At 47.3% G+C, this 26,057-nt stretch overlaps 1 protein-coding gene and 1 long non-coding RNA gene across 5 annotated transcripts; one reads left to right on the top strand and one right to left on the bottom strand.

Moving 5' to 3' along the window:
• Nucleotides 1–370: 370 nt before the first annotated feature.
• On the bottom strand, nt 371–9,753 carry LOC134168732 (uncharacterized). Its single transcript, XR_009966647.1, has 2 exons — nt 8,956–9,753; nt 371–1,608 (listed from the first exon to the last, which is right to left on the bottom strand). It is a non-coding gene; the product is annotated as an uncharacterized LOC134168732 (long non-coding RNA).
• NIPAL3 (NIPA like domain containing 3) lies at nt 9,591–22,713 on the top strand. Of its 4 annotated transcripts, none has more exons than XM_062628751.1 (12): nt 9,591–9,610; nt 11,167–11,549; nt 12,822–12,890; nt 12,975–13,146; nt 13,263–13,322; nt 13,691–13,836; nt 14,591–14,687; nt 15,657–15,792; nt 16,499–16,587; nt 17,757–17,820; nt 18,429–18,523; nt 19,183–22,713. In XM_062628751.1, the coding sequence occupies exons 2-12, from the start codon at nt 11,451–11,453 to the stop codon at nt 19,380–19,382; spliced, it is 1,227 nt and encodes a 408-aa protein (XP_062484735.1). In that variant the 5' UTR covers nt 9,591–9,610; nt 11,167–11,450; the 3' UTR covers nt 19,383–22,713. The 4 variants fall into 4 exon arrangements, with proteins under 4 accessions (XP_062484735.1, XP_062484736.1, XP_062484734.1 ...); XM_062628752.1 differs by lacking the exon at nt 9,591–9,610 and adding an exon at nt 9,874–10,138 and having other exon boundaries at nt 13,715–13,836; XM_062628750.1 differs by lacking the exon at nt 9,591–9,610 and adding an exon at nt 9,875–10,084.
• The last annotated feature ends 3,344 nt before the right edge of the window (nt 22,714–26,057 follow it).

The following is a 26,057-nucleotide window of genomic DNA, read 5'->3' as shown; positions in this document are numbered from 1 at the left end:
ACAAGCAGGAGGATGGAAGATGGGGGAATGGCAGTTCTGGCTTGAAGGAAGTACTTGAGCCTTTTACAAGCCTCTTTCCAGCTCTAATTCCCAGCCTTAGCAGGGGCTGAGGCAGTGCCTGTGCTTTACCCATCAGGTTCCTTGAGATGCTGTGCAGCCACAAGCTGCCCTCACCGTTCCTGCCCAGTGATTCCCAGGTTGGACTCTTTATGCCCAATGTGTTCCTGCGGGTGAGCTTAGGCACTGGCAATGAGAAAGAAACATGGCCAAATGCTTAAAGCTCCTGCCTGGGATGTGATCTATCTTTTTCCAGGTCATGTGTGCTTTGGCTTCTTGATCTGCGTAGTGGGGATAAGAAATTGCCCCTACATCATAAGGGTGGTGCAGTGTTTAATTACTGTTTGTAAATGTCTGAGAGATGGTCTGATAAAGGTACCTCTGATACAGTGCTCCAGGGTGTTATCAACCCACACTCCCCTCCGAGGCAGTGCACTGTAACGCTTCCACCTCTGAGCCTGTCCCTGGCAATAACCGGCCCCATTGGGCCAGGGGATGCAGTGGGACACTGCGGGAGCACTCTGGTCTCTGACACATTGCCCCACGCCCCGTGAAAGCGGCATCTTGTCCAGGCTGGACTGACCTGGAAGGAGTTTTCTTTGCTCCCTTGGTAGGTTTATGTGGCTGACGGGCTGCAGGCTCCGCAGTAAATCCATACATCTTTGTCAGGCGGGAGGTCTTTGGCTTGAAGCAAGATGTTACACCTTTGGGAGACACCTGGATGAGGGCATGGCTGTAGTGACCTACAAGACAAACAAGGAAAGGATGTAAATAACAAACAGGGCTGCAACAGTGGCACTGAGGAAGGAGAGTGCATCAGTCAGTGAATGTAACAGAAGGAAAAAGAACCGGTACAACAGGACTGTGTGGGGAAATCACTTCTGGATTTAAAAAGTGCTGTCCTGGGCAGAGCTTATTTCGAGGGACACTGATAAGGTGACACTAAACTTAGTCCTGATCATAGGAATGTAGGGAGATATTGGCCATTTTAAAGCACATACAGGGGGAGAACTCACACATGGTCTAACATGTAAGATAACTACATGGCTACGTGCCCTCCCACTCCAGGTCTGAAACCTCGCCAGGCAATGGGCCAGGAGCACACTACTGCAGCTACAGGACTGTGGATCTTGGTACATTATGCACTAATGCAGCTTCTCCTGAAGCCTCTGGCATCTGCAGTTTATTGTGGGGTGTTGTAGTGATTCCTTATGGCTACCCGAAACTGTCGGGACTGTTTCTGGATGGTTTCTCAGCAGAGGTTCAAAGGGACCTACCCAGAGCTCTTGGAAGGGGGACTCAGCAGTGTCCTGACACTAGCTTAAATCAGATGTGCCTTAAGAAGCTCTGGGTGACCTGAACTTGTGTGAGATGGTGCTCTGCACCCCACAGTATCAGAACCAAAATCACCAGCAGCATCTTTCTTCCCAGCTCAGGGCTCAACAGAGAAGGCCGTTTTCCAATTTTTCCCCATTTAATCCTCCTGTGGGTTTGGACACAAGCACTGTCTGGCCAGAAATGGTGTTGCTTTGCTCGCAGAAATCCAGAGGTCTGTTTCAGGAAAAGAAAAAGAGCTTGTGAATGCCTTTGAATGGACTTTACCTGTGGGTAATTACCAACAAAGCAAAACCCACATTTAAAATCCAGTTGTCTCCATCGTGAGTAATTGCAATGATACAGCTGGAGGCAGTAGTAGGGCCAAACTCCTGGGAGTGCTTCCCAAGTGCAGGTCTCTTTGTGACTGCCCAGCATGCAGAGGCTGCATTTACACAGACGCTGAGGACTTGAATTCTTGCAGAGAATGTGGCTTTGGGTGTTCAGCTGCTGTCTCAGGCTCCTCTGATGTCAGCTGTAAGTGACCTGTTTTTGCTCAAGACACCAACTGAGCACCGAAGTCGAGGTGGTGCTGCCAAGACACCAGGGGGGCAGCTGTGAAAGCGCTACAGAGGCAGGGATGTGTGTGTGGCTGCAGGGTGGGCTTTGAGCTAAGGATGACTTGAGGAATCTGTATTTGGGGTTGTTTGAGCCTGCAGGCAACTGCTGGAGGCTCTGTGCCCTCCTGCAGCTCACAGCAAGCTCAGGGTTCAGCTCTGTCCTTACGCTGCTCGCAGTCCCCAAGCTCCTTATAACCCACACAGAGATGCCAGAGGTCCCTGGGGGGGCAGATCACACTCTCCTGGAGCTGCCTCCTGCACTCTCAGTCCTGGTGTTGGCTGCAGCTCGTCTACAATCTATGCACAGGAACACGCTTCATCCACAGCTCCTGAGGAGCATCTCGCTGCTCAGAGAACTGCTGTCCTTAGAGGCAAAAATCTCTGGTGCCAAAGGTTATATGAGCTACCCAAAATCACAGCATGGGTCACGGGACACAGGGAAAGGCTTGTCAGATTCCCAGGATGAAGCCTTACCTCCCAGAATGTGCTCTGAGGTGTAAAACTTTTTATTGCTGGCTGAAAAGGACTTTTTCTAATCAAGCTGTAGCGAGAGAAAACCTCTACTGGTCAAGGCTAATTCAGTGATGTAAGTGGAGGAGTCCAGTTCAAGCACAAGAGTGGGAAGGCAGCAAGAAGACACCAGCACAAAAGATTCAACACAAAAGAGACTGATCTTTTCCTATTTCTTTCTTATGTTTCCTACATAAGCAGGTGTAGCACCTACAGAAGTCATGATATTTAACCAGCTTTATTTTAATATAAGGTTTGGTCCCAGGGCTGAAGATGGCTTTGACAGCTCGGGGAACTCTCTTCCTGGGTTTCACTCGTTTTTTCCTCCACTATTTGTCCATTTTCAGCTGTCACTGCCTCAAAAGCAGGTCCTCTAGTTACTGGACAAAAGTTCCTTTTTGCCTGAGAGCAGTGACCATGTGAAGACTGCAGGATCTGTCCACCTTTTCCTTCTCAGATGTCTCTTTGTCTATAGTTATAAATTATCAGACACTGACATCTTTCAAATAGATAGTTTCCTGTTCTGCTTCTTGTAGGTTAGATATTATCTCCTACAGTAAATCATGAGTCAGTGATTAATTCAAGAAGGCCGTTCCCAGAAGCAAATTCTTACAATGTTAAAATTAATAAGATGCGAAGCCATTATAATATGATATAGAAAATAATTATGGCCTGCAAACCAGTTTAATCAACTGGGAACGTGCTGGCGCAGGTACTCGGTCAGGGTGAGTCAGCCTCAGAAAGTTCAGCCTTAGCATATGGCTTGTGTGAGTGAACAGCATTACCCCATGTCAGCTGAGGCTGGTAACTCTGTCCGTGTGCTCTTTGCACACCCAGCTTGTGAGGTAAGACATGTTTGCTTAAAACACCTTTGCTGATGTTTAAACTAGATCAAATTACTATAAAAGCTTGAACTGCTTCAAGAACATGCATGCAGCCAGTTAAGATGTCTCAGCTGATGAGTGGCAGCTTATTAGGTTTATTAAATTGTGTTGTCTTCATTGTGCCTTAAACAGTGCTGCAAAGTCATCAAATACTCTAAAGAGTCAACGTGCTGTGCCTCACCACAAGGTGGATGTGTCCATCCTGCACTCAAGGCAGTTTAGAAGGGGACAGCTCACTAGGAGATGGCTGCAATGCAGATGTGCTGTGCAGGAAAAGACAAATGCTCTCTCTAAAGAAGAACAAACCAATCCAAAGGTAATCACAGCTACACCAAGACACCATTGAAGAGGCAGAGAAGTCCATTAGCAGTGCATATATTATTATAAACTATCTGATAATTGTTACTAACACTTTGGGGTTTAACATCTTCCGTATCTCAAAACATTGTGAATTCCTGTGGACTAAAGCTTACAACACCCAGAGAAGCTTGGTCATGGTGGCATGGGTGGGGAGCAGCAGGCGCAGAACAGTTAAGTGACTTACACAAGGGTGAATCAGCAGTTGGTTCAGGAACTGAAGCGGAAGGTGAGGGCCTCAGCTGATACAAACTGGCAGGGCTCCACGGTGAGTGGAAGGGCACAGTCCATTACATCACTTGTACATACCCAGACCTGATTCCCAGCTCTGAGGTTGAACCTCAAAAGCCAGTACCTCTTCAAGATGTAATGTTCACCTGCCTTGAGCTTCTTGGCAGAAGTTTCCTGTAACCAACCAACACAGCCTGGGATTCTGGGATGAAAACTCCTGGGGTGCTCTGGGGTCTTCCAGTATCAAAGCCAGTGATGTGGTAGGGACAAGGTTTGCTGCTGTCCCAGGGTCAGGGATCTGTTCTTCCTCCCTTGGTATTGAGGAGTTCCTGCCTGGTGTGTGCTCAAGATTTGCTTGAAAAGGTTAATGCAGAATTAAAAAGGGGCACCTCTGGGTATGAGCAAAGGGAATTTCAGCCCCAGTAGAAACGTAAAAGATAAAGGACATGAGAAAGCAGCTTAGAACAGCTGCTGGACTTCCACCTTACCTGTAATGGACAATGAGGAATTGTGTTCCTTCCTGGCTGGATTTTAGGAACAGTACAACACTAAACACGCATTGCACACACAGTCAAGCATCAGTTAAAGACCAGGTCCACTGAAGTCAACACAAAGGCACAAGGTGAGTTTAGCAGCTTTGGAACTCAGTGTGAAATAAAATGCTTCCTCTTACCAGCGAAGGGAAGTATCCGGTTCCTTCCCTGGACAATGAGGTGCTGTTGATCTCTGCAGATGGATGAGTGACACCACTGAATCCTGGACATGGGGTTTCATTCTAGCAAGAGAACTACCCCACTTTGCTGCCCGAGCTGCACTGGTGACCTCTCGCTGCGGTAACTCATTGTGTTTGAGCTGTGTACCTGTTGCTCCAAACAGCTTTCATGGTAAACTACCACCCCAGGTTACAGATGGGCATGAACATTATTTGTAGTTTGTACCATTCCTTCCTTCTTTCAAGTTGAAATTTATTGGGTTTTAAGGTTTTGCCGATATCCTCCTGTTCTATGGGATATAGAAAAAGCTGACTATTTCATTTTTCTTAGTTATCTCACATGCATTTCAAGCCATCTAATTTTTCTTCCCTCTAAATTAAACATCTTTAGTGTTTTCAGTCTTTACTGGGACTCTAACGGTCATCTCTTATTTCTAAATGATCTGTGCTGTAGTTCTTCACTAGAATGAGGGTGGCCAGGACTAAAGGTGACATTCCAGCTGAAGAGGCACCAGCAGCAGAAATGATGGGATTTTTGTATTTCCTGTATCATTTTCTAAGTCATTGTTTGCGCTCCAGATTTTATGCTTTGATTGTGATTGTGCATTGAAGTAGATGCCTTCATTGTTCCAAATTCTAATCTTTTCGTGCAGGTCTCCTGATGCATGGAAAACTGCATGAAAAATCATGGAAAACTGAATATTGCTGAGTATGAGGAAGATAAAATTTCTCTGCTGTCTTCTCAGCAATTTTTATATACTGGGAGCCACAGCAAATCCAAAATCTCACCCTTAACATCTGAGTTGGACCCAGTTAATTCAGCCTGTGGGCAGAATGCAGCTCTGCAGTCACCACACCTTCCCCAGCTGAGCTCCTAGAAATGAGCTTTTCAAAAGAGAGGCCTAGGCAGGGTTCTATTTATAGAGCCAAAGAAATCAAACCCTGCCTGTGTCGTGCATGATACCTCCAGCTTCTCAGATGTGGTCCCATGAAGTGCTGAGTGCCCTCGGTAGCATGCCCTACTTCTGCCAATCCCAGGAAAGAAAAAACAGTGGGACTTGGAAGGTCTGGGACACCATACAAGATAAAAGAAATAGCTTTGTACTAACACAAATGGGAAATTATTCCAGTATGTAGGATGGAAAGAGCTGAAGTTCCTGATCTTTAAGAGCATTCTATCATTATGTGTACTTTGTTAATTGTCTTGTCTGCCAGTTACCAATGGAAAGTACTCTGGAAGTGCCTGGAAGCAACTTTTAGTTTGTATCCTGATGACTTCAGAGTCGGGTTCTGAGAGTGATCAGATGTCCCCCCAGAAACAGCATGTGCATAATAGTGAGGGAAAGAGAACAGGATAGATGGGATTGAACAAGGCAATGCACAGTCAAGAGGAGAAAAGAAAGTAGTTTGGGCATTAAACCACTCATGCAAAGCACAAGGATGAATGGATTTGTAGAAGTTTCTGCAGGATCAAGGAGCAGGGAAGATGCGAGGTTAAAAGTGGGGAAATGGAAGCCTGTGTAGGCCGAGTTGATTAAAAACCACCATGCAGCAGGACCTGCGCTGCTGGTGGACAGCAGCAGCAATACAAGTGACCTGCTGCACCTTAAGAAAGGACCAGAAATGGCTGGGAGACGAATGGGGGCTCTTGCTCTGCTTGGTCTTGCAAAAGAGCAGACTAAGGAGAAGACTGGATGGGATGGGCAGACAGTGCTGCCTGCTGGAGAATTTGCTGTTGATTTACAGTGAGATCATGGGCAAATCACTCCACCAGTCTGGTTTTCTACTGCTGCTGAGCTGTTTCTTGCTACGTGCATGGACAAGTGTAATAGTGCTACTCCAGTGCTAAAACTAATAAAACACAATGTGTGCCACTTCCATTAAAACTGGGAAGCGGATCCCAGGTCCTCAGTTTTTGTTATCTGTACACTTAATACTTGCAGGTTTGGCCTTTGCCATAAGAATACCACCTGACTTATAAAGTGAATGGTCACAAATAATCTTTTCCACATGTTTTTCTTTGTAGGAAAATGCTTCAGGATAAATCAAAATTTGAGGTATGTGATGCAACTCTGGGAATATCAGCAGAGCTGCTCTGACTTACGTTGTGTTTCACTTGAGCCCCTGTGTGATACTCCCAGGATGCCAAACTTGGAGGAGGAGATTTCTCAAGATGGGATATGACGGCTTGTCCACATGCAGCAGGCAGAGATCCTGAGCTAGGTGGTTTTTATCAAGCCCCAGAACTCAAAACAGAACAGCCACTGCACTGCCTTGGCTTGCATCTCCACATGGCCTTGCCATGTGGAGGCCCTGCCACGTGCTTGAGGTTCTCCACCCTGCTCGCCATGGACAAGAGGGTTGTGCTGAGGAAAGCAAGATTGCTCCAATTTGCTAGAACTGGCTATTAAAATTGCAGCAGCTTTCCAAAGCAGCTGATAAAAAACTGCATCTGCAAGCTGCATTCCCTGGTGTTGCCAGGGCTTGGCTGCTCCTGCTGACCAGCCTGCTGCGGCTTGGATGGAGTCCCATGCTCAGCCCTGCCCCATCCAGGGGAGTTACTACTTCAGCAGCACGTTCCTGATTAGCGCCTTCCAGGATAAGCACGTGTCAGGGAAGAAACAGCTACAGAGCCCTTCTCCCATCCAGTGCATCCAGCTCTGGGTTTGGCATGCCCATCATCACCTCGGTGTTGTTGAAAGTAATTGGAGATTAGACATCTACACACCCTTGGAAATTAACCTCCTGCTCCAGTGAGCGCACACCTCTGTGCCCTGTGGATTGTGGGAGTGTGAGGGGGCTCCGTGCTGCAAGGTGAGTCCATCAGAACAACCTGGCAAACTCCAGCCCGCTGCTACACGTAGGGATGTGTGAGGACATAGGGAAACTGGCAGTTATAGAAGTGGGTCAACTCACCTGTGAGGTGTTCTAGGTCAGGTAGTACGAAGCAAATAAGCTCTTTACGTGGCCTAAATTACAAGTGGGTAAACTTCATGTACTGGCAATTTATCCCAGCTAAAGGAATGTACTCCAAAATGGCTTGTGCTGAAGAGGACACAGTCAAGTGCTTTTGGTGGAGAAAACAGTCAGCAGCCCCCAAACAGGCTGGTCTTAATGGATCTAAAGCTTCCCCTCCCCTGCCTAGTGCAGTAACTTTTCTCTAGGGATAAAGCTTAAGAAAGAATCAGCCAAGCCCTTGTGTAGCTTGTGGTTTGGCTTCCTGCCTGCTCTGCCCTTCAAGCAGGAAATTCTCAAAGGGAAGGGAGTGCTTTGTGAAGCTCCCTTAAGACTCTGCCTCTTCTCTTTTAGTCAGAACTTAGCATCAGGTCACCTGGAGCTCCTGGAAGCTGACCAGACAGACTGATGGCGCCTACAGACGGTATTTAAGCAACTTCTCCACCTTGATCATTTTCCCCTCATCTTTTGTCCTTTGCCTCCTTGATTGCTATTATTCAATCTGAGATAATACACTCCTGATATCACTGAGATGGGAAAGACAAGCAAGGAGAAAGAGATCAAAGGAAGGAGAAGAAAAAGAAGATGCCAAAGGCAGAAGAAGAAAGACGGAAGAGGCCAAATACTTCCTTGATTCACCTGCTTTACATACCCGGCACACAAAGTTTCAGAAATCCATAATATACTTAATTTTCAGAGTTCTGGGGTTACCACATCGTCACCAGACAGCAGGAGACTGTCAGCAGGGGCCATGGGCATCCTCTTTCCAGCAGCAGAGGAGGCAGCTTGAAAGCTGGATCCAGAAAGCCCAGGAGGCCCTCGGCACCTGTGAGCTTGGCTGCACTTGAAAAGAAACCCGGGCGAACGAGATGGGTTTAAAACGTCTTTCTGCTTCCCTCTGCTGGCCAGATACCAGATGTACCGGTGTCATTCCTACATCAGGGTGAGGGATAGCAGGAGATAGGAAGCAATAGGAACCTTGTGCTCTCACTGCACAAGTGTTAACTTCTCCGGTTTCCTTGAATTTCAGAAGAAACGCACCATGTATGCGTGTCGTGGAGAGCTCAAGAACACTGGAAATGGGACTAGGGTGAAAGCTGGGTGGGAGACGGTAGGAGGTGGTTCAGGTGAGGGTATTATGTGAGTAATTTCAGGATTTAATGCAATAATACTATTGCATTAGCACATTTCTCACCCTGTTGCAAAAACAACAACAACAACAACAACAAAAAAACAAAAAACACCCAAAAAAAAAAACACCTAAGAAACCAAAACCAAAACAAAGACATAAACTACAAACAGTTTTGTTACTCACTTATTCTGAAGGAGTTTATACTGAAACCTCCTTGCTTGAGAGTGAAATCCTTTTTGTTCCCCCCCAGTTTGGGATTACTTTCCTGTGGTGTTTATAAAGACTGGAAGACGTCTTGAAACCTAAAATCTGGAGATAGAGGAAACATGTAACTACAACCCCAGCTTTCGGTTTAAATGGCATATGTAAGTTAAAGGCAAATCTAACGTTAGTGCAGTGTTCAAGCCAAGAAAACAGCAGCCACTTCTGCATTTAACTTCGGTTTTATTTAAGAAGCAGAGGGAATACAAGCACTGTGCAGCAGCACTGCTCGTGAGGGGGCTTTAAGGGGCGCTCAGTGCCGTTAAATCGCTTCTGCGGGCTGTCCCCGTTTACCGACTCGGGCACCTCATCCGTTCGCTCCACGGGGCCACCCTCTCAGCTGAAGCGCTGAGGAGCGATCGGCGGACAGGGGCGGGAGGAGCCGCTCGGTGACAGGACGCGAGGCACGGGGGTGCCCCCCGTCCGCACCCCGCTGCCCGCCGGCTCCCTGCGGCCCTCGGCGGTACCGGCGGCTGAGGGAACGCGTGCACCTGGTTGCCGAGACAACGGCCGACCCGGCTCTCCTCCAATCACTGGCCCCGTTACTTTGAGCCCTCCGGCAGGCATCCAATCACAGGTGAACTCTCAGAGCCGTGGTGCGCGTGGTTGGGAGTGCGCAGCGCATGCGTCTCAAGGTGGCTCTGGAGTCTGGGTGGGGCCTACCGGAGCCGCCACCGTCGCCGAGGCGGGCAGCGGCCGGCGCCGCACACCGGCGGGTGGAGCGGGGTGACGGGGGTGCTGCGGCTCCTCTCCTCTGGGCCGGGGCTCCGGGAGGCGGAGTCGCGCAGCAGGACTGTGTCTGTGTTTATGTCGGTGCCGGCACCGTCCCGTCCCGTCCCGCCCCAACCGAGTGGCGGAACCCGGCACTTCCCGCCCGCCCCCTCGGAGCCGAGAGCCGCAGGCGGACTCAGCCCATAGGCTGGGCCAGGCACGCCCCCACCCAGCAGCCAATCACCGCCGGCAGCCCCGGCCCGGCCATGGAGTGACAGGGCTGGCGGCGAATCGGAAGGGCCGGGCGGGAAGCTGCGGCGGCGCTGGGCCGGGAGCCGAGGTGGGTGCCGAAGGGCCGGGCCATGGGGGCAGAGCGGCGGGGCTGGGGGCGCAGGTGAGTGCGGGGCCGGGGAGGTGGCCGCTGTCCCCTCGGCGCTGCGGGCTCTCCGGGGGTCCTGGGCGGAAACAGGCGGCTGCTGGGGCCCGGCCGCGGGTGGCGGCTGGGCAGAGAGGCCTGACCCGGGGGTGGGCCTCCAGGGGCAACTCCCGCCCTCAGCCAGGCTCGCACCTGCCCGGGCAGGTCCCTAACAGTGAGGTGATGGGGGCTTTGTCCCTCACTCGGGGTGTTCCTGGTGGTGCTGGGCTGTCACGCCAGCCCTGTCCCTCACGCTGGGCACACGGGGACAACCCATGAGCTAAAGTCATCCCCAGAGCTTGCAGGTTGTAGCCTGAGCATGGCATGGGTTCTGCTACCTGACCGCTGGCCAGTTGTCCAGCGCCTGAGCATAAGGGGTGCTCCACCTGTGCCCTTTCAGGTAGTCTTTGGACTGAGGAGGATGTTCCACCTGGGAGGATTGTGCCCCTGCAGTGTCTACACACCAGCATCCCTCACGGTACAAGGGGGACAGTGCTGATGCTCCTTGAGGTCTTTGCTGAAGGAGCTGTCATAGCGTGCAGGGACCAGACAGGCTTGCTCTTTGTGATGCTTTCCAGACACCTGTAATGAGTCTGGCTCTGAGGAATTCAGCCTCCAAACTGTGCTCGCAGCGATTACACTGAAATGACCTCAGCATGAAGAGCAGCACTGTCATCCCCAGCACATGGGGATGGGGTGACTAATGTAGTGCTGCATCCTGAGCAAACAACAGAGACAGCAGAGAGCAGAGAAATGAAAAGCAGCATTTGGAGGACTTCGGAGACTTCGATAAGAGCTTTCCAAATGGCAAGGCAGAATGTTAAATGCCAGCTGAGTATGTCACCCCTGGGGCTATGCCAGTGTGCGAGCTCTTGTGTTTGAGACTGCAAGAAGGGAGTTCTCTGTAGTCTTTCTTTCAGTAGGAATTAATGCATATTTTGGACCATTGAGTTAATTTGACTTAATTCTTTGTTGTCTTTGTTTGTTTGTTTCTGGGTTTTAATTAGTGTTACCTCGGAGGAATATAACCTTGCTGCCCCACTGACTGGCTGGCAATATTGGCTCCTCTACACTCCTGCCTACAGTGCCTACTGTATCTTGGTGTAGCCCAGACAGCTATACAGAATTTTCTGGGGCTCACCTAATTGTTGCTTGTCTAAGAAAACGAGATGGATGGGAAGAAGTGGTACCAAGTTACAGAGAAAGTGGTTCCAGCAGGGTCCAATTCTCTTCTTTAAAGAGAAGCTCCAGCATCCAGGAGGCTGAAAAGTAAACACTCCAATCAGTCACAATGGAAGGAGGCAACAGTCCAAATCTACAACTTCAGCAACTCCCATTGGCCACAGCAGCAGTTTCTGTGCAGCCACACACCGACTCCTTTTCATACAAGGTCAGGTTTCTCCCCTAGTCTATCCCTAGAAGGCCCCAAGTAACCAACAGTGTCCCTGTGTTTTGGTTATTTGTTTGCAGCAAGTGCACTGGGTTTTTATTTAGCCATGCCTGGAGGCCCCAGTGCATTACAGCAGTGAGAGAAAGAAAGAAACTGTCTCTTCTAAACCAAAGGGCAGTTGCTGAGCCAGTGAACTGTGCTGAGCTGCTCTGGCTACACCTGTGATCACACAGGGACATTTTCCTGCCAGCTTTACTGTTGTGGGAAGATCTCGCAGGTGGTTTTAAATCAAGCTGCTTGGATGAATCTTATTTTCATACACCCTGATAAAGAGATTTTTGTTCCACTGATAAGAACTTAAAATCTTAAAGTCCCTCTCTTACTATGTGTGAGAAAATTGAGAGTAGTATATTTGTTAAGGGAGTAATACGAATGTGAGCTCAGTTATCCCAAATCAATCAAAGTACTAGACTGTATCTTGGAGACCAGCACTGAAATGAAAAGTTCTAATGACATCTAATGAGATTTAGACAGTTGTTGGAGGAACATAAATGCTAAATGGCCTGGCTTAGCCTCAGGCTCTCCTGTTCCCTCCTAATGTACATTTCCTTTGTGACTCACCCTGCTTTACATCTTTTTTTTTATTTCAAATTCTGTCTTAAGACCGTGAGAATGACTGCTGAGCTGGGAATGCTCATGTAGGAGGGGTTGGGAGCTGCTACCAGTTGCTTATTACTTTGAAATAGGTGGTTCATATAAAAGCCAGCATAAAATCTGTGGTAATTGGGAGGCTTCATGAAATAGGTTGAATTACCTGAACCAGCAGATGCTGTAAGTGGAGAAGAGCAGAACAGTTCTTAAAATGTGACCTGCAGAATGCAGAGGTTCCTGCTCCATACTCTGCTGAATTCCAGGGCAACAGTCATCCTCATGAAAAGAGTTATTTCAAAGGGAATAATGAGTGAATGGGTCACTGTGTTTAGCTTTATCTTCTTCCCCTCTGAGAAACTGCACAGAATGCAAATACATGAATGCTACTGAAATCTCTTGTAGCGAGTGTCTTGTCTCTTGTCACTAGGACAGGGTGTTTCACAGGTTTGGAACACAGCCACAGGGAACTTACCTGAATTGCCCTGGATCACATAGGAAGGGAGAAAGATAGATAGTTTATTGACAGATGATCTAGGAACTGTTTTAAAAGTTTCTTTTCTTGCAGGTGTGCAAAAAGCTCCAACTTCCTTGGCTAAGTTTAGTATCTGTGTGTTTTAACAGGAGAACCTGATTGGTGCATTACTGGCTATTTTTGGGCATCTTGTCATCAGTATTGCACTCAACCTCCAGGTAAGTATCATGAAGCAAATACTCATCCTGCATTAAAAAGCATCAAGAGCACCAAAGCCTCTCTGCCTTTCTTCTGTCCTCTAGAAATACAGCCACATCCGGCTGGCAGGTTCCAAAGACCCCCGAGCCTACTTCAAAACCAAGACGTGGTGGTGTGGACTGTTCCTGCTGGTGCTGGGAGAACTGGGAGTGTTTTCCTCTTACGCCTTTGCTCCTCTTTCACTGATTGTGCCACTCAGTGCAGTGTCTGTTATAGGTAAGGGGGGAGGAGGCAACAGCCATACAAGTCTGAGTGCGTTCAGTGTGAGACTGGTGACGCATGAGTTATGGACTGATGCATAACTCACTGTTTCCCTCTCCTCTGTTTTATAGCAAGTGCAATCATAGGAATTATATTTATTAAAGAGAAATGGAAGCCCAAGGATTTCTTGAGTAAGTTCCACAGTTCCTTTTCATTTTTCCTCCCTGTTTACAAGCCATTCAACACACAGCATGGCCTTTCAGGAATCATAATTGGAGGGATGGCAAGATCTCCTTTAGCTCTAGTACCTCTTTGAAGATTTGCCTCATCTGAGCCACTGTTAAAAAGGGATTTTTTTGTTTCCTTGGGGTTATTCACCTGATCTGTGCGAAATCCTCTGAATCTGTCAGATTTTAGAAATACCTGGAACCATCCAGAGGAATGTGCATGATGGCATTAATAGTCACTGTGCATGTGTGATATTACTCCCATGCATCCACACTAACCCACTAACTTTGTCCTCTCTTTCTTTCTCTTTTTTGTCCTTTGGTCGCCAAAGGGCGCTATGTTTTGTCCTTTGTAGGCTGTGGTTTGGCAATTGTTGGAACTTATCTGCTGATAACTTTTGGACCTAATAGTCATGAGAAGATGACAGGAGAAAATATCACTAGGCATTTAGTGAGCTGGCCATTTCTGTTGTATATGGTAAGATGGCCCATAAAAAGTGGGCCAGTTTTCTGCTATATGCCTGATGGGGAGCTTGGTTTTGAGCATTATTTTTCTCTGTGGTTACTACCAATATTCCTTGCGCTTGATAATGAACCTGTGTCAGTGTTCCGTGGTGTCGGTTCATGTTGCATGTGGACACATGCATGCATGGTTTGGAACTCTCCCATTCTTGCTCTGAATTACTCTGTTAGGACTTGAATATCTTTATCTGTTTTCAAGTCTCTTGCTCTCTCTTAGAGCTGTCGGCTTCAGCCTGTGGCAGCTGAGAGCAGCTGCTCCAGAGGTGTCTAAATGCTGAGCTTGCATCTGACTTTCTAGACTGAGCAATCAATCTCTCATTGGAAATCTTATGGAATGTATTATTTCTTAATGGAGATAAGTCTGGCCATTAAATAAGATGTGTGCTCCAGGGCTCACTGAAAGAATCTCATTGCAGAAAGTAGGCTGAGATCTGTCATGTGAATATTCAGTCAGGACTATTTGATCTCCTGCTTTACCACAAATCTAACATCAAAAGTGTTCCATGTTTCCTGTTCTGTGAGAAGCTATTCAATGTCACCTCATTAGAAGCTGAGATCATGCTAAATTTGATCTAGAATTGTGTGGGATCCTCATTTTCCTTTCATTTGCTCTACTATGTAATTCTGATGTTTGACTGGCTCAGAATCCTATTTACTGCCAACCCCACACACCTCACACATTTTAATATTCTCATTTCTATCTTTTGCAGCTTGTGGAGATCATCATGTTCTGCCTGCTACTGTATTTTTACAAGGAGAAAAATTCAAACTACATTATAGTTATTCTCCTGCTGGTAGCTTTGCTGGGTAAGTTGATACAGACTTGTAAGATCTTCTAATTCTGGCTTATAACACTAAACTGCAGTAAACTAAGCATCTATGGCATATAGGGAATTATACTGACCTCATTAATGTCATAAAATGCACCAGTCTAGTCCAGAAAGGTTACTACAAACTACGTGAAGCTAACGCCTTGCAGTGATGTTTAGGATCTGTGCAGATGACCTTTGAACAAGTAAGACTTATTTCCCATAAGGATGAATTATCTGTCAAATATGGAAACCAGTTATTTATTGGTGGTGTTAATTTTAACCTGTGCATGCACATGGTACAGTATTTTACCTACTTTTGTTCTGTAAGAAACTGTGATCAATTAACTTTCAAAAAGGTGAATAACAGCAAGGCAGTGACACAGTGCAGCAGGCTCTTGAATCTGCCACAGGCCTCAATGTTTGCTATTTATATTGCCTCAGTTACTGCTATGTCTTTTCTGTTTTGTTTTTCTTTGAACTGCTTGGGGCTGGATTTCAGTAGCTGATGCCTCACAGGCTCTGTGAATTGCAGCCACAGCAACTATCCTAACTTGGAATGGCCGTGGCTTGTGCTTTCAGAAATGGAAAGGAAGTAAGCTCTTTCTGATTCTTGTTTTGGAAACTTCCTTAGCTTTATTAACTGAGCCAATATGCCATCGGAAATGAAAACTTGGATTCTTCCATCACAATAGTTGCACAAGACTGTTAATGCCCCCAGCCCTGTAGACAAGGGAAGGTGCTACAGAAAGGCTGGGTGATTTACTGGAGGTCTCTGTAGTAAAGTTGTTGGGCAGAGCTGGGGATAAACCAGGCAGTTTGTGTCCCTTGTCTGACCTGGACAAAGAGGGGTTCAGGTCCTCGTAGGTCTGTTGTGCTGGTGGCTGCCTGCAGGTACAGTGCGACTGCGGCTCCAGCCCCGCTGAGCAGGTGCTGCCACTGCACCCATCCTGGCAAACCTTCACAGGTTCCATGACTGCAGTGACAGTGAAGGCTGTGGCAGGCATGATCCTCGTCTCCATACAAGGAAACCTGCAACTCGACTACCCCATCTTCTACATCATGTTAGTGTGCATGATTGCAACAGCCATCTTCCAAGCAACGTAAGACATTCATTTTCTTTTTGTCTGTAATTGTGCTGCTTTCAATGGACCAGTGACTAGTGGGCTGTTTGTTATCTGTTCCAAGAACGCTGATTAAATGTTAGGAGAATTATCCATTGTCTTATGTTACCTTTTCTCAAATCCATGTCACAGGAACCTGGGATAATGGTGTTCTTTGGTTTTCCACATAGTGACGCTGCCAAGTAGTTTTAAGCCCAAACTTACACATTATTCAAGTATTATGCAAAACAGTGTTAAGACTGAGATGGTGGCAGATGGAATGCAGGATATGTGCAGTGGCTAAAGTTAAAGTGCAGAGTCTGTGGTGATGATGATGTCTAGGTGGTTTTAGGGGTTTTTGTTCCCCTGTACTTGTAATAAGGCTAGTAGCAGCAGGGATAGAAAGCCATTCCACATGTGAGTGGCATTCTGGCCCTAAGGCCGGTGGCAGTAATTTCACTGCCTCTAGTGAAACTTAGTGAATTTCACAGCCTTTAGCTGCCAGGTTTACTCTTCTATCATTTCTATAAACCTGCCGCAGCATCCCTTGGAATTTAGTGAGAAAGGGAATAAAGTTTCTCAAATTTATGCATTACTTTTGAAAGGTGTTTCCAAACAGGAAACCTGTCCTTAGGTCCCTGTTAACTGCTGTGTAGTTTGAGTATCCTTCTCAAATCAAGCCCTCTTCTTTGTCACGGCACTGCAGGTTTTTGGCACAAGCCTCACAGCTCTATGACTCCTCTCAGATTGCCAGTGTCGGCTACATCCTGTCCACAACGGCAGCGATCACAGCAGGTAACAGCACAAACACTGGCCTCTTTGAAAAGAAGGGCAAAAGGTTATGAGTAGAAGAGGGTGACGTATTAGATGTGCATCTTCAATACACAGCTAAAATTTCTCCGTGTGTAATTGTATTCAGATTTTGTTACAATGTGTGTGATGCAGATTCCCAATAATCTTTTCTGCATTGTACCTGGAACACAGCTGCTCACAGCTTTGTAGGCCCTTTTCTGTCTGAACAGTTTGCTCTAATTTCAGTCATCGCCACCCAGGAAAAGCTTTGTCCAAACAATGATGGGGTTTTAAACCCCTCAGGATTCAAACCTGGCAGCAGCCTTTGAAGGTTTTGTTCTCACTTAGACATTTGAGCAAAACTGGGGAAAACAACCAACCAGCCCAAAGCCCAAATACTCAACAGTGCATCTGCTCACAGTGATGGATGCTATCTGTGTAAGCAGTAAAGCTCTTCTAGGTATGTAAAGGCAATAGCTTCCCCCCCCCGTAAATTACACATTGCCTTTTACTGCTGTTCCTCAAATGTCGCAGAGCCTGTGGCCTTCTCTTTGGCTAATGTTTATTTCCTGTCACGTTCCAAGCCATATGCTGCTCCCAGATTGATCAGCTTATTTACTTCAGTTAGAAATGTAAAGAGCAGGAGCCAGGACGCGTGTCCTGTTGACATCCAGGACTGAGGACACCGGTCACCTTATTGGTTTGAGCCATGTATTATTTGGGGTCAAGAGTTTGTAACCTGCTGTAGTTAGATCTGATGGGGTTTGTCATTCAGACTTCAGAAATGGTCTCTCTCGTTCATGTGGGGAGAATGTGGGTCAGGTTTTATTAGCACAGTGACGTGCAGTAATTCCAGTGGTGTTTCCTTCACAAAACCGTGCCCCGGTGTGGAAACATTTGTACTGGTGGTTGTACAGATTTACTTGCATCTATATTGGTTACACCAGTGTAAGTATTTTTGTTGTGAAACTCTCAGTGTTTGTCAACAGATTGTGTTAAAAGTAGAAATTGGGCCACTTTCTGCTATTTTAAGGTCATTAAAAATACAAAGGGGCTGACTATAGAAACAGGAATCTTGGTTTGGTTTTGGGAGGGACTAGTGCTGGAGACATAGCACTGATTGCTTGGGTAAGGGGGGGAAGAAAGATGTCATGAATTTTTTCCTTTTAAAGGAGCAACCTTTTACTTGGACTTCACCGGTGAAGATGTTCTCCATATATGTATGTTTGCACTTGGGTAAGTGTTGAAAGTTTCCTGGATGGAAAACCGGAAAGTCAGTCTTCAGTGACCTGTGGCTAGACTTCTGGAGTTCTGTTTCTTAGGGCTTGGACCCTCACGCAGTGCAGATATGATCAGTAAAACATCCAGTGTCCTGATGTGAGCAGGTTTCCATAATCAGAGAACACTGAAATGTCTTTTAGATTAGTGCAGAAAAAGCAATTGGGAGATTAATGCTCTCAACTCTGTCAGCAAGCTGGAAAAATCAAGATTGACAATTGTGAGTGTGTTTTCCTGTGGGAAACCTTTCAAAGGTCAGGCTGCTAAATCCTGGAATTTTCTCCAAGTACCCCAACCTCTGACCTGCTTCCTTTCCCCTCTAGTTAGTCCAGGTTAATGAATGAATGCGTTTTGGTAAAGAAAAGTGAAATGTTTGATTGCTGGGTGATGCAACACTGCTGAAGAGGCTTACTCGCCTGAGACAGTTCCCAGCTTCAGAGTTCTTTGGCTTCCAGGGCTTTATTCTACTGCTATGCTACATGAGAGGCACTTGGAAGACACAACATGCAGTATTACCTCCTCTCCCTTTTCACAGTTATCTCACTAGAGCTTGTTTTCTCTCTCAGGTGCCTCATAGCATTTCTAGGTGTCTTCCTGATCACAAGAAATAGGAAGAAACCTGTACCATTTGAACCGTACATCTCAATGGATGCAATGCCAGGTAACAGTAAAAATACAGTGGTTTATTGCTCTTATTTAAGTGTTGGGCTGCACAGGGACAGCTCAAGCTTTAAGCTCTGTTAAGTATCCAGATGTATCAGGTGGCTGTGTTGTCTTCTAGTTTTTCCTTCTCGTTTGTGTATGTAGAGGGGTATGTGCATGTTTGCATGGAGCAGAGAGAGGTGATGTGCCATCTGGATGCCACTTGTACTGGGTCCTCTAACACTAGGGGTTTATCAGATTGGCTGCTGTCTGGGAAGCAGAACTAGATTTGAGCATAACACTTGGGCCTGGCCTTGGTGTTCATCCAGCAGGAAGAACGGATTACTGGGGAAGGCTCAGAGATGTTGCATGAGGTAGAGACCAGCAGGAGCAGGAATTCCTTTTGGAAAATACAGCTAAACTTTTTCTGGTGAGCTGCGTAAGAGATATGCAGCACTTGATAAATAACTGGCTGCCATCCCTTGTTAACTGGAAGCATGTTTCTCCATTAGCTGCCCTAGTGCTAAGCAGAAGAACATTATGTCTTTCATTTAATGCTCAAGGAACTGATGAGCCGAGGCTCACGAACACTGAAACTTTCTAATTGGCTGATTTAACAGTGCAGGAAGAATGCACTTTTGTTCCTAAGCATTTAATCTCTGTCTTTGCTCTTTTCAGGCATGCAGAACATGCACGATAAAGGGACTGCGGTTCAGCCTGACCTCAAAGCTTCTTTCTCCTACGGCGCCCTAGAGAACAATGACAACATGCCGGAAATCTATACTCCAGCCACGCTGCCAATCGTGCAGGAGCAGCACGGCCCCAAAGGAGCTTCTGCTCCACCCTACCGGGTGCTGGAGCACAGCAAAAAGGAGTGAGTGGCCTTTAAGGAACTGATTTGAATTGTCAGAAGGATGACCTTTATTTATTTACCTATGAAAATGTAAGCAAGCATAAAGCCAACCTTGAAACGGTTTAAAGCTCCTCTCAGGCTTAACTTTCAAGGTTGATTATTAAAATAAAGAACTCTGTATAGCTGTGAAGTTGAAAGCATTCCTCTTAGCAAGAAGTAAATCCTCCACTGAAGGTGCTGCCTGGAGTGGTGAGTGCAGTATCCCAGCAATATGGAACTGATGGGATAGCTGATGCTGTGAAAATGTGGAGCAGTGGGAAGAGAAGTGACTAGGCAGTGGTTAGTCCTGCTGGGAGCAGGGTGTCTCCAAATAGATATTTCCAGGAGTTGCTTGCAAAGAGAGGAGGGCAGCATTTAATCTTCCATCTATAGAGGATGTCGTGGTTTCCAGAGAAGTTGTAACTCCTCATGTCTCTGGCATGACCACAAAACACCTTAACATGGCAATAAAATGTAATTGTGTTCAAGTGCTAATACTGCAACTTTCTGTGTCTTTAGAGCAGCACAATTGGTTAGAATTAGCAAGATGCTTTAGTCCTCCCCAACATGAGTCTTGGGCACCTCCTGTACAGCTGTTCTGTTTAGTGTTGAGCACATGCCCTGAGTATGTGAATTGTTTTATAGCACCACAGGCTTACATGGCAGCTTAGAACAGAGATCATTTGCCAGTTTTCTGTTTCATAGCAGAAGCTTCAAGTTGGGTTAAATGGTGCAGAAGAAACACGGTGAATTATGAGAGCAAGAAGAAATGAGAAGATATGTGGCTGGTATCTGATGGGAAGCTTTTGTAGCTCTTGATGAGGTCCTGATTCTCTGTTAGTTTGACTTCCTTTCTGGTTGAGGCAGGACTTTCAGCTTTGTTCAGTGGCCTTAAATACTTAAAGGTGTTGATATTTCTTAGTTAAAAAGCTCAGTTCAGGTGCTGTAGCTGGGGTGTCCCCTCCTTTTTTTCCTTTTTTTAAAAAGGGGGGGGGGGGGGCAACAAAAAAAAGGATACTAGTCTAATACTGCAAAGGAGCTAAGGAGAAGAAAGAAGTATGCACAGTCCAGCACTCAGCCAGTTAATAATGGAGCATTGTGTACTCAGGATATTTATCTTTCCAGCTCCCAAGAGATGGCTTGAAGCTGATATGAAGGGAGAATAGACACAAGGGGGGGGGAACTTGTCAAGTGAAAAGGACAAAGTACAACAATTACTGGCATATGCAGGTTCTACTGGTGCTTTGATATCCTCATCTTCATTAAATCTATTGTTTTGCTGGGAAACAAGACAGTTAAGTCCATTTGGTGTGACCTGGGCTCTGTGCATAGTGGAGTGGCTCCAAGACTCGATTTGAAATGAACAGTGCTTGCGTTCAGTGCATTTTTAAGTGATTACTCTGGTACCAGGGGGTTGGAAGGGTCTTGGACTTGCAGCAGTGGCTTTCTGCATTTATGTATATGACTCATGGCCAGTTTCTGGTTTCCACTACTAAAAATTCCCAAGAACTCCACTGACTTTATATAGTTACTCCAGATTCTTGCTGTTGTGACAACAGAATTGCTCTTTTGCGCGTTTGCCTTGCAGCTCTGCAGTTCAGTCTGGAAATACTTGACATTGCTTTAGCATTTTTGTGCAGCTTAGAAAAATTGCAGCCTTCCCCCCCTCAAAGAGCAGATGCCCCACTGCTGTCTGTGTACCTGTGTGGAGTTTCACCAGCTTGGATGTCTGACAGTCCTGATGTTATCAACGGCATCCATACCCTATAGTTTATGAAACCTCAAGAAAACAACAGCTTTTCTTTTCCCCTCAATATCTTTTGTGTTTAAGTAACATAATGATGTTAATAGGCTAATACTGCCAGAGCATTCATCTTGTTGGAGTTGCAGTGACACTGATTTACTGCCTTTGGCTTTATATCCCCGGAAATCAATTGTGAATTTATGTGCAGCTTTTGTTCATGAGCAACATAAAACACAGTAGTGCAGGGGAGGCTACATGGGAAGAGTACAAGAATGGTGCCTTTTCTTATCTCTTCCCTTTTAATCAATGAAGCAGTAGTTGTTCTTATCTACTAGTTCTGAAACCACAGAAGAATGTTGTTTTAAAACAAGCTGTGCTACACCACACATAGCTGCAAACTCCACTTTTTACATGGCAATATTTTCTCTGTTGCATTATTACAGAGGTGGCTGTGCTATAAAATAATTAATCAGAACAGCCTAAATGTTTTGCTGTTGACTTCTATGATTAAGATGATCCTGTGTGAAACAGGATGTGGTTTTCCCAGCTCTTGGTTTCTCAGTAGGAGAAGTGCAGTTGACTGGTGTGCAGCCTCTGCAGCCTGGAAACTGCTGGTTAGGGTTTTCTCCTAATCTTATGACCCGACATGGTTAAGAGACAGACACAGGATGCTGTGCCAGGGGTGGAGAGCTGCTCTTGATGCAGAGCCCCTGCTTGCATGGACAGGGCTCCTAGAAGCCTGTTTGAGCTTGACTGTAGGACTTTGTGGTCTAACAGAGGGAGGATGTAGCTCAGGGTTGAGAGAAACTCCACACCTCCCTTCTAGTTCAGACATTACAGGCTGAAAACAGGAAGCTATTTGTACCCTCAGGTCTATACTTTTTACAGAGTGTTCTTAGTCTGAGGTGACAGTGGCCATACCTGGGACTGCAGCAAGCAGAACTAAACAGCACATGAAGATTTAAAGGAGAGGAGCCCCGTGCCACATTCTGGTCCTTCTTGCAGAGTGAAAAATGATCTGCTGGTGTAGAGCACACTGTAACATTCATGTAGTGTCAAAGCTTCAGTTTACCCAGGGCTGATCCCGAGAGGCAGGGCACTGTCCCAGCAGAGTGCTTCCATTTGCAAATGGGTGGTGCTTTTCAGCATGGAGAGCTGCAAAAGCATGCACGGAAATCCACAGGCTGCTGCCTCCTTCTCTAACCTTGTGGAGTAACTCCTTGACTCTCCCTGTCTTGGCTGCTTTATTGAATGTGAACTGACATCCGTTGCCTCCACACTGCGTGCACCAGAGCACTTAATACGTTCTCAGTGTATATCTTACATGTAACTTAATGCTGTGGAATACAGCTCCTGTGTTGGCTGAATGTACAAAATGATCTGCCTACAATGTTCTCTCGTTCAGATTAAAATGGGTAAAAAAGAAAGAAAAAATCAAGCTTTTCAGTATTGCACTATAAGGAAAACTGCTTATTTTTTCACAAGCAGGGTTGCATGACTGTTTAATTCTATTTGTCTTTTAGGCAAGACCTTTGGAAATGAAACTTAATAAAACATTGTGGTAAAACCTGTACAGTTCTGTCCTGCTCCATGTTCTTGATATAGCTTTAATGTCTTGAGAGAAGACAGAATTTAACTTACTACTTTAAATACTGTGTGGATTTAGAGAGCTGGGTTTTTTCCTAACATGATACCTGCAAGTGAAATGAGGATTGCTACAGCTCATGTTTGGGGCTGCAGCATTACTAATGCACACAGTTTTACATGAATCTCCAAGTATTTGGTGTCAGCTTTAGGAATCATCTAATTTGCTTCACTACCTTAGTTTTACAGGGCTTTAAAAATAAATCTTAAGTGTTCATGATTTGAGAGGAGAGCTTGAAATTGTGATCCGAGTATGGCCTAGAGGAGGGGGGAGAGAGGACTGGTCAGATCACAAAAGCATTGTATTATTGGTGGTGTGACTCATGATTTTGTGCATGCCCACCAGCTCAGCACCAAAACTGAGACAGCAGGGAGGAAGGACCTCTAATACTGGCTGGGAATGCTGAGCTGCAGATGTCATCCTTCAGCTACAGGACAGCATGTTGTGATTGCGGGAACAGACAGTTTAAGGGCATTTCTTAATGCCATTAAGAGAGACAGACACTCATAAATTTAGAATACGAAAACTTAGAAATGGCAGTGTAGCTTAATTGAATGCTTGCAACCTAATTTAATGCTCACCATATGGGTTTTAGTCCAGGGGGATAAGCAGAAGATAACCCTCAGGATACTCTTAATTAAATGCATCCCTTGGGGTCCCAAACCACAAATGGGAAAAAAAGAAAGAGCAGCCTTATCTGCTTTGGTGCTAAAGCTGTTCCTCAGAGAAATCCCTGGACACAAGAATTAAAACACTGACTAGTGCATGCCTGAGCCCCAGAGTCTTGGATAAATGTGGTAATACTTTGTTAACATACATTGCTTAAGGGTTGGTGTGTGGTGTCAGACAACTGTGTCAACTGCTAATATAAAGAGGTGGCAATCAAGCCAGATGTCGGGAGCATCACAACAATGAGGTGTCCTTGCAAAAGAGAGGGTACTTAACATGCCCCTGAAAAGGACACACATGTTGGCAATTTGTGGTATTAAAGCAGAATATATTTCTGGCCAGGCAGGTAGAACATGGTATTGAATTAATAAAGCATGTAATTGCAGCCAGGAAAGGCTGAGGTATTTGTGACTAACCAACTACTGCCTAAATTAGCACTGCATCTAAACTGCTGAATCCCTTGTCTGGACAGGTGGAGCTGACCTTACCTTTCCAGAAGTGAATTCTGTGGTGCTCTTAAAGGTTGTCTTAAAGGTCTGCACTGTGGGCGAACTAATTACAAGCCCGTGAAGTACTTGTCATTACTGTCTGCCTTTTTTCTGTACCTCAGCTTTAGAAGTTTCAGTACTGATGTCAAAAATCCTGCCTGTCTTCAGGCTTTCCAGGTGAGGACAAAGCTGCTGAACTAAGTATTTGTGTGGGTGGAATTCATGAGTTCTGCGTGCTTTTTGTGGAAAATGGAATACAACCAAAAAAAGGACGTTGGTTTGCGTTGTCTTTATATGTAAAATGTACGTGCTCAGATGACCACTGTCCAGGATCATCGATGGATTACGCCATGATTTACTGAGAGACACAAGCTCTCACTGCTCCATCCGAGCGCGTTCCCCAGCCGAGGCCAACTGCAAAGCGAAGCCCGTTCACCGCGGTGCCATCCAGGAGCACGCACGGCCCTTTCGCAGCCCCAGTCCCCGGGTCACTCCCGCGTCCTCCCCTCTGCCTTTACGGTGCCCGCCCCGGTCCTGCCGGGACGCTCCTGTCAGCTCCCAACGCTCGTTTCGCGGCTGTTAACCAGGGACATGACAAGGCCTCTGTCCTCCACACCGGGCTCTGCCGCACCCGGGCGCTGCCCGCTCCGTCAGACGCCGTTCCCAGGGCAACCTGAGCGGCTCCCCGCCGGCCGAGGCTCGTCCGTGTGAGCGCCGCTGGTCTCCCCGGGGCGCTGAGGAGAGCCCCGCGGGCGCCATGAGCCTCCCCCGGCCGCGGCCGCGGACACGGCGAGCACGGCCCCGCGCGCGGGAACGGGCCGGCGCATGCGTGGAGCCGCCCGCTCCATCCGGGTCACTGACACCGCACGCGCACGCGCACGCACCCCCCCCCCGCAGGCGCGTTCCCGCCGCTCCCCTCACGCAGCCGCTTCCCGCGCGCGCGGCCACCGGCGGGGAGTGCGCGCTCCCGCTCCCGCTCCCGCCCCGGAGCACGGTGAGAGCCGCGTGGCCCCCCCCGTCCCCGCCCGCCCCCGCCGCCGCCGCCCTTTCCCCGGGGGGCCCGGCCCGGCCCGGTCCCGGTTCGCTGAGCAGCGCCGAGCACCCCCGGCGCCGCCTCCCGGGAGGGTCGGTGCGGGCGCGGCGAGGCCTGGCCGGGCCCGTCCCGCGGTGCCGCCGCCGCTGCCCGTGTTCTGCTCGGTGGGGCAGGCGGAGGGGACTCGGGTCCGCCCCTTCAGGGGACAGCCCCGGGGGGTCTTTGCCTCCATCGCCTGTGAGTGTCAGTGCGGGTCCGTGCCCGTCGCCTGCTCGCGGGTAGCGCTGAGCCCCGGCGCTTGAGCTCCTCAGGGCGGGTTTGTGGCTGTGTAGGAATTGCCGGTTCTCGGCTCTTGTCCTGGGGGGGGGGGGGAGCGACCCGGTTGTCGGTGGGATGCGGTGGCGGAGCTGCGGCGGGCGGTCAGGGAGAGGAGCCCCGGCGCCAGCGCTCTCTGTGCCCGTGGAGCCGGAGCTCCCGGTGGCAGAAGCTACAGCTTCGGTTCGCTGAAACTGCGGCAGATCTCAGCTTTGTGTGAAGTTGTTTGCTTGTTCCGGAGGTACCCGTCGGCTGGTGTGTAAGGGATGCGCAAGTATTAACTCACGGAGAAAGGACTTAAAGGTCCTATCCAAGTGGTTTTAGTTCTTGGATTCCTTCTAGTCCTGTTGTGTGTGGCCTCTTCAAATGTAAAAGGGTATTGTGAGTTGTCTACGCAATTTGCTCATCATTTTGAATTGGTTTTCACACTTAATATTACTGCAATAATTACCTGATTGCAATGGACAGCTAGCACTTGTATTTTCATATCAGACATAAACAGGGACTTCTCACCTTTCCAAGGAGGTAACTGAAGTAATTCCCTTCTTGCCTAGGGGAAAGGGAAGCAGAGCAGCTTGGCTGTTGCACTGATAAGCACTCCAATACCTGCAGTATTTCTCCCTCTGATTTTGATGCTTTCTAATAATTGCACAATGAAAGAGTTCTACCTGATTGTTAATATCTCACTTCTCACAGTGCTGTTCTAACAGTAATTCTTAATTGACATCCAGACATCAGGCTTATCTGTCTCACCCTGATTTCAGGGA

The sequence above is a fragment of the Pezoporus occidentalis genome, unplaced genomic scaffold, assembly GCF_034315485.1.
Source record: "Pezoporus occidentalis ecotype Australia unplaced genomic scaffold, CSIRO_AGI_Poc_V1 ctg321, whole genome shotgun sequence".
Taxonomy (NCBI): domain Eukaryota; kingdom Metazoa; phylum Chordata; class Aves; order Psittaciformes; family Psittacidae; genus Pezoporus; species Pezoporus occidentalis.
The sequence above is the reverse complement of the archived record's forward strand: the minus strand, read 5'-3'. Positions and strand labels throughout refer to the sequence as shown.